Source organism: Cynocephalus volans, chromosome 7, assembly GCF_027409185.1.
Source record: "Cynocephalus volans isolate mCynVol1 chromosome 7, mCynVol1.pri, whole genome shotgun sequence".
NCBI lineage: Eukaryota > Metazoa > Chordata > Mammalia > Dermoptera > Cynocephalidae > Cynocephalus > Cynocephalus volans.
Genome location: NC_084466.1, coordinates 133,923,371 through 133,939,300, shown reverse-complemented (window position 1 = coordinate 133,939,300; position 15,930 = coordinate 133,923,371). Strand labels below are relative to the sequence as shown.

General features: G+C 41.0%; 1 protein-coding gene and 1 pseudogene across 3 annotated transcripts in view; one reads left to right on the top strand and one right to left on the bottom strand.

Moving 5' to 3' along the window:
* CNNM2 (cyclin and CBS domain divalent metal cation transport mediator 2) overlaps positions 1-15,930 on the bottom strand; it is a 145,220-nt gene that overhangs the window by 18,700 nt on the left and 110,590 nt on the right. For all 3 annotated transcript variants that reach the window (XM_063102680.1, XM_063102678.1, XM_063102679.1), the window contains exons 2-4: positions 5,177-5,320; positions 2,413-2,550; positions 191-360 (exon numbers count right to left, since the gene is read on the bottom strand). In XM_063102680.1, coding sequence (XP_062958750.1) covers positions 191-360; positions 2,413-2,550; positions 5,177-5,320 — 452 coding nt within the window. The remainder of the gene's footprint in view (positions 1-190; positions 361-2,412; positions 2,551-5,176; positions 5,321-15,930) is intronic.
* LOC134382427 (protein chibby homolog 1-like) lies at positions 11,937-14,314 on the top strand (annotated as a pseudogene).

Sequence of the window (15,930 nt, the reverse complement as noted above, 5' to 3'; positions counted from 1 at the left end):
CATTGCTTTATAGTAGAAATATCTTACAGATATGAAAACAGGGAGATGAAGTTCTCCCACATTTAAGGCTACTATTTACACACAAGTTAAGTATGTAAACCTTGACACCCATTCTCCTACTCCAAGCCTCCTCAGAACTGCACAGATGGGTACTCATGAGCGCAAACAACTATTGAATAATTCTTCTGACCTGCAAAATGAGAACGAAGTAGTCTACGGGTTTGTTGCGCTGGTAGAGGTAGTATTCTGGGGCTTTCTTGTTCTTCTCATCATACTTCAGTTCCTGGATGACATTGGGGTGCTTTAGCAGCCTTAGAAGGATCTTCTCTGACATCTGGGATGGGCTAAATGCTTCTACTTCTATAGATATAAACACAACTTGATATTACACTTCAAATGGATGGAAAAAAAGTATACTAGTAATTAAGGTGTTTAGAAAATAAGAATACTTGGAATCAAAGTGATACAACGTGGATGAACGAGACTTCCGTTTGATGATCCACTGGGGACAGATTACCTGGGAGAAATTAGAAAATGCTGAATTCTCATATTTGTTCCTTTTAAGTCTTTTCTTTTCAACCTGTCATTAACTTCAGTTCTCATAAAAATACCCTAGTTTTCTGATCGACAGAAATGAAAATCAACCAGAAGCAGGCTCCTTCAATGCCAGGACACCCTTCAACAAGCCACAACAGTCTGACTGTCCAAGAACAGCCAAAGGAAGAAGCCAAGGTCAGGAAACATCGAGGTGTGGGTTAGTACCAGGTGCACAGACACAGGTGCTCCACATCGCATTCTGCCACTCAACTATCCTGAGAAATTCTGGGGACAAAGGAGGATGAGATTTGGAATAAAAGCAAGGCACGTGCACACATCAACATGCACTCCAACTTGCTAATTTTTAAAAAAGTAATGTTGATCAGTATTCACACAGATAGCAATTCTATTTAAAATAACAAAACCCAAAATTACTGACTTAAAGATGCTATCCTGAAACTGGATGATGTCTCAGAGGCAGAATAGGATAACATTTAATTTGTGGCTCTTAAATGATGAGGAACAATGACATCAGAATAAGAAAAAGAATAATAAGCAGGTTAAAGATATTGTTTGTCTTTTTCATTTTTTAAATTAAACGTTACACACAAAAAGCTATTAAGTTCTATATTAGCTTCTGTGGCTTTATAATAATAAAATAAGATAGTACATTGCAGAAATTTTGGAAAATACAGAAAAAAGAAAAAGATGAAAATAAAAATTACCAATAAACCAATGACTCAGATAACCATTCTGAGCAATTTCGTGAGCATTTCTTTCCAGTACCTTGCCTCGGCATGTGTACCTGTGTATATGTGTGCATGTGTGTACACACAAAAGCACAACTATAATCTTTATGTACACACAGTTTTATATCTTTTTTCCCATTTTACATTCAATTATGAATATTTTCCCATGTCATAAATATTATATTGTATTTCCCATATATCTGAAAATATGATCTTAAAGAGAACACAACATTCCATCATGTGGTTGCTGTTAGCCTTCTTTTCAAAATATTTTAAGTATATTGCATGTGATTGAAAGGTACTGGGCTGCCCATCTTGGACACAGAAGTCGTCTACAAGTCTCGGGGTACTTTCCGATTTTCTCACACTTTCCCTGGCCAGAGCTCACCCTTCACCAAGAGAGCCATTTGGGGATGTGAGAAGGGTTAGTTAGTCTGTTAAGTCCATTCAACCTTGACCTCTCTGGAGCAGTCAGTGCTGGCTGCGTTGATAGTTTTAATAATGTGAACACTTGCCTCCTGGAACGGGCCCAAGTTAACAATCTCATTTGAAGAGGCCATCAAGAAATCCATGTCCAAGTTCCTAGAATGTCTGATATTGTTAAAACCATAAAAGATAAAGATTTAATTTGAAAATCTATTTTTCTTCTTTGCAAATCAAGCACCTGTGTGACCATAGATGTCCAACTGTTCTTCCAAGGCAAGCCGAAGAGAAATTACTCAATTGTCCAATCAAACGAGGTGGAGTCTGGTTCCCACTGTCAGCCTATTCAACCAGCTGGCTCTCGCATGGGCTTAGCTGGAAGTAGGTGACCTGGCTACCGTACACATGCAGTGTGCCGCTAACATTCATCCTTACCTTTCAGACCAATTTTAAGTTACTGGTCCACCCCTGGTAAATGTCTCAGAGGGTTCATGCCGACACTGAACACAGGAGAGGAGAGAATTTAAAAAGAAACAAAATAAAACAAAACAAAAAAACAAAAAAACAAAAAACAAAACACAAAAGTGGCATTACTTATTACCCCATTTCCCAGTGTCCACCCCCAGCCCACCCCAGTCAGTGGTGGGTGAGAAACACGCTCCAGGGTTGGTAGAGATTTCAAACAGTAATAAGCTGCACTTGCCTGTTGCTAGGAAACGGTGCATGGCCAGGAGAAGCTGTGGTGATATTTTAACTTTCATCTCGCTGTCTGTCTGCTTAAAGGCAGAAAAATCTTGCTTTCTTTCACGGTGGGCCACTTTCTTTTTCGTTCTGTTATCAGCTGAGGGAGGAGTGAAAAAAGAAAAAGATAAGGAAATGCATTCCTTTAGGTCAGAGCTCTTTTTGAATGAAAAAGACAAAATACACTGGAAAAGCTATACTACTTCTCCAGCTGTGGGTGCTCTTCGTACAAACACCACATGGAAAGAGAAAGGAAGAGAGAATCCTCATCCACTCAGCACAGCAGCACAGTCACTAGTAACAGCAGGTAACCCAATTAGTAAACGTACTTCATGAAGGTCTTAAGAGCCCTTCTGAGTGCATTACTGGGCAGACTTGGACAAAACCCCTCGCAGAACCTACATAACCACATAGCAACAGAGTGTGTAACACATACAGTCTCCTGCAACTCAACGTCGCCACACTCCAGGGAAGAGCCACCACTGTGCTGCACACACGAGGGAAGCGTGTCCCTGCCTTTAAGAGACCCTTAGCCTCAGCTAAAAGAAAATAAACACAAAAAGAAAACCCCTTAAGAAACAAACAAGAACACTTTCATAGAATGATGTGAGTATTTTAATAATATCAATTTGCTTCATTTCTATCCCAGACCATGAGATCCTCAAGATTAAGCAAATATCAAGGAGGTGATCCAGAATAGGGGTCAGCAAACTTTCTCTGTGAAGGGCCAAAGAGTAGATATTTTAGGCTTTGAGGGCTGTCTAGTCTCTGTTGAAACCACTCCGCACTGCTGTTTAGCAAAAGCGGCCACGCATAAATGAATAAGCATGGCTGTGTTCCAATAACACTTTATTTACGTACACTGAAATCCAAATTCCATATAATTTTTGCACGTCACAAAGTAATTATTCTCCTTGTGATGTTTTTCAACAATTTTAAAATGTGAAAAACCATTCTTAGCTTGCAGGCCACAAAAAACAGGTGGCAGGCACTTGTGGCTGTGGTTTGCTAACCCTGACCTAGAAGGTGTCTCATGCAAAACCCTTTCCCAAGTATTTTTGTGGACAAAGTAATGATCAAGAAAAAACTTGCTTAAAGACAAGACCCCAATTGCTTGCTCCTTCAACAAGAATCATGAGTCATGGCGATATCATTACCTGCCTCGGGTAAAACAGATTGATCACTTTTCCTGAGAAGGCAATCACAACTCATACTTTTCTTCTGTCTCAAATTCTTTTCAGAATCAGGCAGTGTAAATCAATACAACATTTAAAAATAATTTTCTAATGGCAAACACTGTCATCATCCCCAATCTCCCACCCAGATCAAGAATACACCTGAAATCACAAGTTCAGCATTTTGTACCAATAAGTCATGTTAGGCAACACTTCTGTGTGAAATCAGTACAATCAAGGTTTAAAAGAAGTTAAACTAATATTTACATAAAACTGAAGTGAAAACATAAGATCTGATAAATGTTAAATTGTCTTTAATGACGAGTACTTCCCCTAGGGAAACACACATATACAGAGACACACTTGGTATTAAACATTCACCTACAAGGAAGGATGAAAGAATGTCAACTCACAAAAAACAGTATTCTCTATGATGGGACCTCTGATTACCCTCAACAAAAGGATAAGACAGACAAGGGAAAGGGTACTTTGTACTGATGTGAGAAAAAACAGAATACATTTTCAGAAGACAGCCATTAAATATAAAATTTATTCTTTTAAGGGTACATGGAAGACTTTCTCACTTTTAAAACAAGTGACATTCCCTTCTAGCAAGACTTAAAACCATTCTGCTTTGAGCAAGGCAGGCTTTTCCCCAGTACTCCAGCTCATTGGAATGGTCCATTTCCCCCTCTAAGCCGTACTTTAAAGCCAAGAATGATAAACAGAGCTCAGATGCTCTTTCTCTATCCTACCCCTGAGAGCCCCAAACATCTCAGGCCCTGGGCCATCTTTGGGGTTATGAAACTCTTGAAAGAGGAAGAAGGTTTAAACTACACAATCCAGTGATCCAGTTGTGCACTTAATGAGACAGGATTCAGGTTCAATACTCACCCAGCATCAAGTCTACACCCGAGCAAATCAGGTATGGATGCTCACCTCCCCCTGCTCTGATCCAAGCCACCTCCCGCCCAAAAGAAGGCAGAGAAGCAGAAGACAGGAAAAACACATTTTTACTGTGTACCCTACCCTGTCCTGCTTCCTATATCCCCACCCTATCACCACTATCCCCACTTCTACTCCCGATCCAGGGGTTCTAGAACAAAGAAATTGAAACAGTTGTCATCCATCAATTTAACAAACAAATTCCATTCACTTTTTAAGTATCTGAATTATGAACTTAAGTAAAAAAAGAAACTTATCTGACAAGAATTTACCTATTGTGTAAAATGAGAATTTAGTAAAAAATGATTCTTCTTACACATGTAAAATAAATTTAAAAGCCAAAAGCAGAGTTTTCTGTTCAAGGAAAGTAATGCCTAGATCAATGGCTACCTTGCCACTTGCCATTTCAGGATCTGCCTCTTCTTTTCCCCTCTGATGAAAGGACTGGAATACAGTGATAATTTGTATACAGCCTACACACATGGTGCATAATTATAAACAGAGGCAGACTACAACTGGAGAAGTGTCAGATAACTCACAACTACCACCACAAAAAAAAAAAAAAGGAAAGGTTTTGGGAAATTACAATCAGACAATGCAACTCACTGTATAAATCTGTTTCATCTAGAATCTCAGATTTGATGATTTCTTCAATCACATCTTCTAAGGTGACAATTCCCAGAACTTCATAAAAGGGATCCCCTTCTCCCTCATTGTTTACCCGCTGCACAATAGCCAGGTGAGATTTACCTTTAAAGAAAAGAAAACAAAGTTTAAATGGTAATTTTCTGAACTTCCTGAATGACATCTTATAGCATATGATTATGGTAAAAATAGCAGCAACCACAGATACCAAATTATCAAAGTCTGCATTTTATTTATTTATTTATTTTTATTAAAAAAGATGACCGGTAAGGGGATCTCAACCCTTGGCTTGGTGTTGTCAGCACCACGCTCAGCCAGTGAGCAAACCGGCCATCCCTATATAGGATCCGAACCCGTGGCCTTGGTGCTATCAGCACCGCACTCTACCGAGTGAGCCATGGGCCGGCCTTCAAAGTCTGCATTTTAGTATTTAAAAATGGTATGTAGAAATATAACAAACAAGTGGAAAAGCTTCATGAGCCATTAAAGGCAAGAGAGTGAAGCCAGAAGACTGTCATCCTCTGTACATTGTACCTTCCACAGTTCTTTCCTTCCTAATGGATTTGGTCTCCAATAATGTCACCTCTTCCTGTGTAAGCTTTCAGCAACTGTCACGTTAAGAGAACAGTTCTCAAAGTGTGGTTCATGGTCCCCTAGGGATCCCCAAGATCCTTTTAGGAGGTTGGTGAGGTCAGACTTTTTTCACAAGAACATTAAGATGTCACTAGCCTTTCCTGCTGTGTTGACACTGGAACTGATGGTGCCATAGCACAGGTCACGGCAGAGGAAGCAAACCGTACTGCTGGTCACTAGCCTGCACCACCCCATGCTCACAGGAAGAGAGGAAAGTCAGTTTCTTTTGAATGTCCTTGATGAAGCAGTAAAATTAATTTCATTAAATCTTGACCCTGAGTACATGTCTTTTAATATCCTATGTGACAAAATGGGAAGTGCCATAAAATGCTCCTGCTGCACTCCGGCACGGCAGGTGTCCCAGGAAAGGCACATGTATGGTTGAGCTGCAGGTAGGATTGGCCGCTTTTCTCACTGCAATTCATTTCTACTTGAAAGAGTGACTACCAGACAAACTTTGGGTATTTGGACTTGGATATCTGTCAGACGTGTTCTTGAAAATGAGCAAAATGAGCCTGTCACCTCAAGAAAAACAACACAGTGTTTGCTGCCAGTGATAAAATGGGGAAACAACCCCCCCGCCCATGAGCTTAAGAACTTCTCACTAGTTAAAGACTCTTCTGATGAGAAAGGTGGTGACATTAGCAAATGTGACTTTGATAATATTGAACAATGCAATGTGTCAATATTTTGAAGATCTGCATAACTCAGTGAACCAAATTTTGCCAAATGACTACGGCAATAATGTTACAAAATCGTGCATAGGTAAACCATCCATTCAGAGTACAAGATAAAACAGTGGACTTTTAAAAAATTAAACTTATTCTTATTTTGGAATAATTTTAGATTTACAGAAAAGTTACAAAGATAGTACAGAGTTCCTATAAACCCATCACCCAGTTTCCCACACTGTTAACATCTTAAATTACTACAATATATTCGTCAAAACTAAGAAATTGACATTGATACATTAGTATTAAATAAACTCCAGATTTTATTTGGAGTTCACTGGTTTTTCCATAAATGTCCTCTTTCCAGAGTACCACACTGCATTTAGTCATCATGTATTCCCAGTCTCCTCTGGTCTGTGACAGTTTCTCACTCTTTCCTTGTTTGTCATGATGTTGACAAGTCTTAAGGAGTACTGGTCAGGTCTCCTTTGGAATGTCCTCTGATGTGGGTTTGTCTGATGCTTTTCTCATGATTAGACTGGGGTTATGGGTTTTCTAGTCACTAGTCACATCACATCAGGGGTTACATGACATCACTGACAAAGTTCACAATCTTCACTTGGTTAAAGCTGTGTTTCCCAGGTTTCTCCACTGTAAAGTTACTCATCTTTCCCTTTCTCTAATTCTATTCTTTGGAAGCAAGTCACTAAGTCTAGCCCACCCCCAAAAGAGGGGCAGGAGGTAGGAATTAAGGTCTACTTCCTGGAATGGGGGGATATCTACACATATTATTTGGAGGGAGAAGTGTTTACACATATTATTCAGAATTCTTCTGTAAAGAAGACTTTAGACCAAAGGATTTTAATGTAACAGAGTAACAAAAGTTCACCAGTATGGTTTCAGATTCTACACTGGAACTACCCTTTAAGAAACTACTATTTGTGGAGTTTTGGTGAAGGATCAGAAGAGAATATCCACTGTCCAATAAGGCTACTAAAATACCCTTCCCTTTTATAAATACGCATCTGTGTCATGTCAGATTTTCTTCATATACTCCAACTAAAACAATATTGATGTAGAAGAAGGTAAGAGAATCCAGCTGCCTTCCACTGAGCTACATAATAGAAAGAGATGTAAAAAAGTAAAACAGTGACACTCTTCTGTTCTTGTCTTGGAAAATATAGTTGTTTTTAATAAAAATGTTGTTTATGTTACTTATTATTGTTCTCTAAAAATCAATTAATAAGTAAATAAATATGTTTTACTCAGTTTTAATTCAAATACAGTAAACATCAAGATATAACCCATCTAAATAAAAGTTCAAGGGTCCTCAATATTTTTGTTTGTTTGTTTGATTTTTTTTAGGAGAGTCAAGTGAAGCAGTGGTAGTGGAGAAGGAAAAGAAATCTGTAACTGGTTGTGATGAATTAGTTGTAAACACCACTGCACTCTCGATTCACCAGGTTCTCAATTTTTAAGAGTTAAAGGGATTCTAAGAATTGCTGCGTAGGGGGTGGGCGATGGCAAGGGAAGAACAGGAACTTCTACGTGGAACAGCCATGGATTTGAACTCCAGTGTCACCACTCACTAGCCTGGACCATGAGCAAACTATGTAACTTTTCTGGCTTCAGTCTCCTCATCTCTAAAACCAGGTTCATAATAATTGCTGCTGCACAGGATTGTTGTGAAGATCACAGATAATGTTGGTACCTAGCAAAGACAGTGCCTAAGATCTACTAAGAGATCAATAAGTAGTAAATCTTATTATTTTATTAATATTTTCCCTCAACTCTAAGGCACCACCAACTTACTACTAGCTTGGTTGGGGGGAAGGGGGAAATGTACATTAAATGCATACAGTGATTAAAAGATGCATTTCTATTTCAGAAAGATTTTTTTAAATGTTAAACATATCTCAAACACCAATAATGTTTTTCCCAATCCAAGGCATACAAAGCATCTAAAACATAAATTAACATATCCATAAATTAAGCCAAAGTAGACATGATCTGGAAACGTCACAATCTGTTAACATTCACATTATTTTTTGAACAACAGTGTGTTCTGGCGGGGGGGAGGAAGAGTGGGAGGTGCAGAGGCTTTAAATAAGATTTAGTTAACACTTTAAATTGGGTGAATTAACTCAGACACAACCAGCCAGACAAACCAAGAATATTCTCTGAAGGCCATGTCTGATCAAGTTCCCAGCACTCACTTAGAAACTGGCTTTGGTTCTGTAGGTTTGTCAGCCCTTTCTTAAGTCAGCAGTCTAACCAGTTTCTGCTCTGTCTCAGACCCCTTTATAGGCAACAGTGTCCACCAGCCTAAAAGTTCAGATTGTTAGACAATTAGGCATCCTAACAATTTTCATCCCCTGCCCGCTCACGCTCAAAGAATGAAAATATTTTGAGCAAAAGAGACTAGGAAGGAAACTTATCAGCAATAGATATAAACACTGAGTCAGGTCAAGTCAATTCTCGTCTAGTCTATTCGGTTGGGTAGGTTTCTCACATCTGCTTTCCCAAGGACCCAACATAAGCAGTTAAAAATTCTTGGTCAATGCTGTCTGTCGAAAGTTAAATTCTTTTGCTATTCCCAGCTTGTGATCATTTAAAAGGAATTTTCCAAAGCAAGGTCTAATATTAGACTCAAAATGAAGTTTCCATTCCACTGAGGCGCTATTCTCACCAAAGTAACTACCGCATAATCAGATTGTCTTGGAGCAACTCGTTTAAATGCAGATGGACATACTTGAAATACCAGCTCAATAGCACCAACAGATCTGACTGCAGGGCCTTACTCTAGGAAAAATTATTCATGTGAATTAGGCTTCTTAGATCGAAAATTATTAAGTTTTCTTCCAAGCTCCCTTGTAGCCATTTATACCCCCACCTGCAAGATTGAAGCTTCTGCATCTGCCCCAGAGCCATATTCTTTCAGCTTTGGAATTCCTGGGGAGAAGTCCTGTTTTCTGAACCTTCCTCCAATGCACAGTAGGAAAAAAATGACACCTCTCTTCTCAACTTAGCCTTCTGGAGAAGAGCAATTCTATGCAGCTTCCCCCTTATCCAGTGCAAGGACTTTAGTGTTCAGGTCTCCTCAAGGGATTAATCATAAGGAAAATGTAAACAACTTTTCAATACAGAAATTTAAAAACTGAGCTCAAACAGGGCCTTTCTGAACCTGAGCATTGTAGGAATCAAGTCAGGATTGAAATCAGAAAAGGAACTTTGGAAAATATAATGAAAGGCTGAACTAAAAAAGATTACAGACTGATGGATTCTTAACTGCCAAAGAGAAGAATGAAAATATAGCAATCAGCAAAATATGTATTTATAGGTATTAAATAAACTAAAACTTTTAAACATAAATTGATTAAATAAACTTCATTAATTGTATATAGAACAAATAAAGCATAAATTCCTGTCATCATCAGGGCTAGCCTTTCTGGCTAGCTGTAAGAGGTCTTGCAGTATTCCACTAACTCTGAACTGTCCTGACATTTAAACCCCTAGCCTCTCTCCTCCTTGTCTGGTCCTAGAAATGGAGGTAAAAGGAATCACTAAGCCAGGCCGAAGAGAATCTAAGCAGTCCTGTTTTCAGAGTACAGGGCTCTATGAATACATCTCCACTCAAATTCAGAACCATAAGCAAGCTATTATGAAATAATAGCCTTGATTGTTCACCTTTCTGGGATGGGTATATGCTCAAGGAAGGGCACTTGCACAGATGAAATTACAAGAACCTGGTCTTCCTGTGAAATGGACTAAGTGAAATCACCTACACAAGGGGGAACTGGCATCGAACGCTGCCTGCCTCCACTGCTCCACAAATCAAAGTTTATTCAGACAGAACCAACTTAGGATGGTTCAACTTAATTTTTTTTTTTACTTTATGATGGTGCAAAAGCACATTCAGTAGAACAATAAGTAACATGAGATATTCAACACTTTATTATAAAATAGGCTTTGTGTTAGATGATTTTGCCTAACCACACACTAATATAAGTGTTCCAGGAACAGTTAAGGTAGGCAGGCTACGCTATAACGTTTGGTAGGTTAGGTGTGTTAAATGCATTTTTGACTAATGATATTTTTAACTTACTATGGGTTTATTGGGGCATGCCCCATCATAAGTCAATGAGTATTCTCCATTTGCATATCCTCTCTGGATTGGTGAACCAGCCCAGAATGGTATTGGGTTACCACATTTGCATCTTTTAACCTTACCACACTTCCAGAATTTTGAATGCCAGAGGCCATTTGTATTTTGTTAGGAATAATCAACAAGATAGTGATTAGGCGGACAAGGGTACCTGTACTGCCTGAAGAAAATACAGACTCGTTTACTGTCATACAACATTGGTGTCAATGAAGTGAAATGGACAGACTAACTGAAACAGCTGAGGGAGAAAGCCAACAGGGTATGACGTAGAATGGAACTACGAACAACATGATGCAGCTGTGCTAATAAAAAAAAGTAACATACAGTAGTTAAAAAGACCTAATAATGAGAGCACAAGGCAAACAGCCTGTGAAGTCCTAAAATGCCCCTCAAACAGCAGGAAGAAAACAAACAGAAGATCCAATAATGAGAAACTCAAGCCAAACATTGCACATTCCCCATGACTGCTACGCTGCACAACTCCAGGAGGGCACCATCAGCACAGAATACAATACTTCATGTTCCCCTGAAGTCATGCGATGCTGTGATCCCCTTACTAACCAATAACAGGGTAAATGAAGCATTTGATATGCCTTTGTTTTTAAAGGATTTCTAATTTACTAGCAAAAATTATAATAATAATTCAATAACTGGAATCGATAAAGTTCCCAAGAGGGAGTTCTATGGAACTAGTGACAAAAAGAAATAAAAGCTCTCCAAGTCAGAATTTAGATCCCATGTAACTAACAGACGAAATGAGATAGAGAATATATTTTTAATGGCCATACTTATGATCTCCCAAAGAAACCAGTTTGCATATTAGTAGTCAAGGAAGTCAATATACTTTCAATATAATTAGAATTAGATTTAGTCTGATTCACAAAAAGTGAGATAAACTGATCAGGTAAGATAATGCATATGAACATAATTTATAAGCCATAAAATACTATGCTATGTAAGTAACAATGAACTATAGTCACACAAATTCATTTATTCATTCAATAAATATTTACGGAATGCCTGCTACATGCCAGGCTCATACTACAGGGAACAAAAGAAAGCACTGGCTCTCAAGGAGCATTCTTGCAGGGCAGACAGACCCTATGGGAAACAGACAATAAAAATGCATGTCAGATTGTGTTCAATGTACTATGGAGGACAAAAAAGTAGGGGGGGGTGCTTACATTTACTATAGGATGGTCAAGGAAAGGCCTGCTAACAAGGTGATAATTGAGCAAAGCTGAAAGACATGATGGAGCCAAACGAAGCAGATAGGGGGCTGGTTGTTTCAGATGGAGGAAACAACAGAGAAGCCCTGAAGAGGGAAAGGCTTGATTTGCTGGAGGAAAAGCAAAGTAGCCAGTGTAGCTACCACAGAGTGAGCAAGACGTAAAAGGGTAAAGATGAGCTGCATGGGGCAGAGAGGGGGTGTGCGGATCATGTCACCATCATAAAGTCTTTTGCTTTTACTCTGAGATGGCACGTCACTGAAAGGTTCTGAGCAGAAGAGTGACATGATCTGTATCATGTTTTCAAAGGCTCATCCGGCTGCTGTGTTGAGAAAGCGCTGGCATCTGATGGGAGGAGGATGGCAGTGAGGAAGGGCCGAAGCAGGGAAACCCAGTTAGGAAATTATTTCATTAATAAAAGGGAGAGATGATGATGGCTTGGAAGGTGGCAATAGTGGAGGTGACAGCAATTACTTGAATTCTAGCCATATATTTTAGATGGAACCAACAGGATTTGCTGATGGATTGGATGTGGGGTCAGAAGAGAAAGAGAAGAGTCAAGGCCGACTCTAAGGTATCTTGGCCTGAGCAATGGGAAGGATAAAGTAGCCATCTGGACAGGTTAAGTTTGAGATTTCTAATAGACTTCCCAGTGGAAATGTCAAGTAGGCAGTTAGGTACATGTGTTCAGAACTCAAGAGAAAGAAAGAGAGACATGTGGGCTACAGATAAAAGTTGGGAGTCATCAGAGGATAGATGGCAGTAAAGCCAGAAACCCAATGAGATCAAGTAGGGAACGGACAGAGAAAAGGGCTGGCACTGAGCCGGGGGCATGCCAAAGTTTCATAGGTTAGGAAGCTGAGATATAACCAAAAAGGAGACTGAGGGGAGTGGCCACTGAGGTAAGGAGAGATTAAAGAGAATGGTGTTTTGGAAGCCAAATTTAAAAAAAAGAAAAACGGTTTCAAGAAGCATAGAGTAAGTTCAAAGTATCAAATGCAGCCAAAAGGTTGTTACAGATGATTTGGGTGACTAATGATGCTCACAGGTGAAGGATCTGAGGATTAGAGTTTAAGTGACATGCCCAAAGACTCTGGAGTCTCTACCCAGTGTGATTTCCACTTCAGCCCCTTCTGCTTCTAAAAGGGAGACACAAACTGGCCTGCTTCAGCCAGGCAGCCTTAGCCAGAGAGAAAAAGGCCTGTGTCATTAAGGCAGAGTTTGGCTTGTACTCTCCAGAATAACACCTCCCTCTGAGTCCCCACATTTGTACATGACAACATTATATTTCCAATCGCCCATGCCTAAAACCCTGAAATCATTATTGTCTTTTCTCTCCCTCACTTTTTCCTTCTTTTTAAGGAAGAGTGAATGAATAGATGAATACAAACACACAGGAAGAGCATAAAATCACAGCTCAATGAAACCTTACATATATGCACTGTGGAACCAGCACCCAGTTAGGGCTCGTGGGAGTCAGGGCAGTAACAATGGATGAGGGGGTGTGTGAGGCAGGAAGGAGGGGATGGGAGAGAGGAGCGGGGGTGAGGAAACACAGTGGTAAGAGGCCGGCTAAGTAAGTAAAGCCAACTGCAGGCTCCCAGAAGGACACAGCCCGACACTCAGCCTCTTCTGCAGGACCTCCTCTCCCTAACCCCTGCTCTTTGTTGATAGAGATCACGTGGTGGTCCAGCAACATATCATCTCATGATAATTGAGGGGCAATACAACTTCAGGATAAGGGAAGCAATTCTCCTTTTATATTTAGAACACCGTGTGGAGGTCTGGGTCTTGTATTTTACAAGAGGCAAGCTGAGGAGAGATGCTGTGAGATATACAACTACCTCACATGAGGAACAACTCACACGAGGAAGCCAGAAGGAGCAGGCAGGCTCGGTCACATGGGTGACTGAGCCCGGGCAGGGTCCTGAAGGAAGTCTCGGAGTGCGCTTGGGCCCCGGCCTCTGGGGTGCATCAGGGCAAGGGAGAATTGGCCTTTTCTTCATCAAGCCAAAGATGCCTGTGTCTAGGGAACACGTTCAGCCCGAAGACGCCGCCTCAGAGTCTGCTTCTCTCTCCAGCCAGTATTCTTCGGAGCTAGGCCTTGACTGTGGAACCTGCACTAAGAACCTGGCGGGGCAAAGCCTCAAGTCTGAAAATGGCCAGCAGCGAGCAGAGACAGAGACAGGGACAGCGGAGGTGTGGCCCGGGGGGAGGCTCAGCACCTGTGCAGACGAGACCGGCAGGCGGACCAAGAGAATGATCTGCTGCCGCTGAAATGGACATCCTGCTAGACATGCTTTCGGGAACCACTGCCGAATCCCACTTAAAGGAGAAGGAATTGGCTGAACAGAAGAGTATCAGCCAGAAGAGAAAACGAACACCCCAAAGACACTCGTGAGGAGAGGAGGGAGAAACCCACTGATCAGGGGAAGAAGATGTGACTGAGCAGTTCCTTCCCCTGCCCCACCCCAAACTAGTGGATTAGGTCCTGCGAGAGAGTATAATATAATGGGGTCAACAAGAACTGTCACCCTGGGGTTGGCAGTAGGGAGGTGACGTGTAATGGAGGAAACCAAGCTTCCAGGCCAGGGCAGTAACAAGGAAGGGGCTCCAGATGCACTGCCTAGGGATGCTGGTCTAGGGAGGTCTAGGGGGATGGTAAACCTGTGCGTGCTGTCCACGCACATAAGCATACAAATGCACTTGGCCCCAAATCATCCTATTGGTCAGACACTGTTGGGAGAAGCAACTGCAATTCATCATCTCATCCCCTTACGTTGGTGTTTGGAGCATGGCACCAGTTCTGAAGAGCCCTGTATTAGGGAGTCTCAGATAAGTGGCTCTCTTGGTTCTCTCTCTCCCTGCCTTTAAAGAATGCTCCTTCCCCAAATCCACAACCGCCTCTGGCTTCTGCTTCCCAGAAGCAAGCAGCAGCCTTCCACAGTAACACTATATTTTTGTGCTGCTTTCCTGTTTATGCTACTTCTTTTTTACTAAATGCTGTTAAATAAAGAAAAAATAATAATAATAAGGAAACCAGAGATGTTTAGCTAGAAGAGAAACCTGGGCAGTGATGAGACATGACAGTAGCCTTCAAGTATCTGGAATGAAAAGCAGTCACTTGGTTCTGTGTCTCCTTACCCAACAACGAGTTACCTGCACACGTGTACCTCAATTTACCAAGAGGTTATCTCCAAAACGCCAGATTCATCTTTGCACTACACATCCCCAACCCTCAGCTCCTGCCAGGTCTAGCTCAATACCTGACACTCCAGTCTCTCCTCTATTCCTTTGTTCACAAAGGAAAACCAACTAAACCACAACATAATCACAGCATTCCATTACTCAAAGTGCTCACTTCCCATCGACTACCGAATGAAGGCGAGAACTTCCTAGAATAGGGCTCACTCCCCATCACCTGTCCTTCCCTCCTTTGATCCCATCCTCTTGTGCTCTCATGGTACACCCAGTCAGATGGCTTGACCTTCCCCAACGAGGACCTCTATGGCTTCCCTCATCCGCTCCCCTGCTTGCAACACTCTCCTCACTATCCCAAGCCTGTTTTCGCCTTTTAAATGTTGTCCTTAATTTATAACTCCACTCGAAATGTCACCTATAATAGGAAGACTTTCCTATTCCCCAAAGGTAGACATTATCTTTACATTTCTCAACTCCCATAGCATTATCCAATTTCTCTTAAGGTATTTGTCACTTTCTGCCTCATATTAAGGTTTGTGATCTTCTCTCTGCTAGACTGAAAGCTCCTTGTCTCTCACCTGTTACCTGTAGCACCTGTAACACTTAGCTTGATGCCCACCCTCTACGCAGAACAGGTAGGGAGGAGACTATCTTCAGGGGAAGGGGTCACAACCACGGTACCCCAGCTGCTATCTCACTGCCCTGCCACAGACACACTTGGGCTCTGGGAGTGCCTGGGACTCTCCACCCACGTTACTTTTAATAGTAGGTAGGTCTTTTCCCTATCCATTTCTCCCTCAATTCAACATTGCAAAA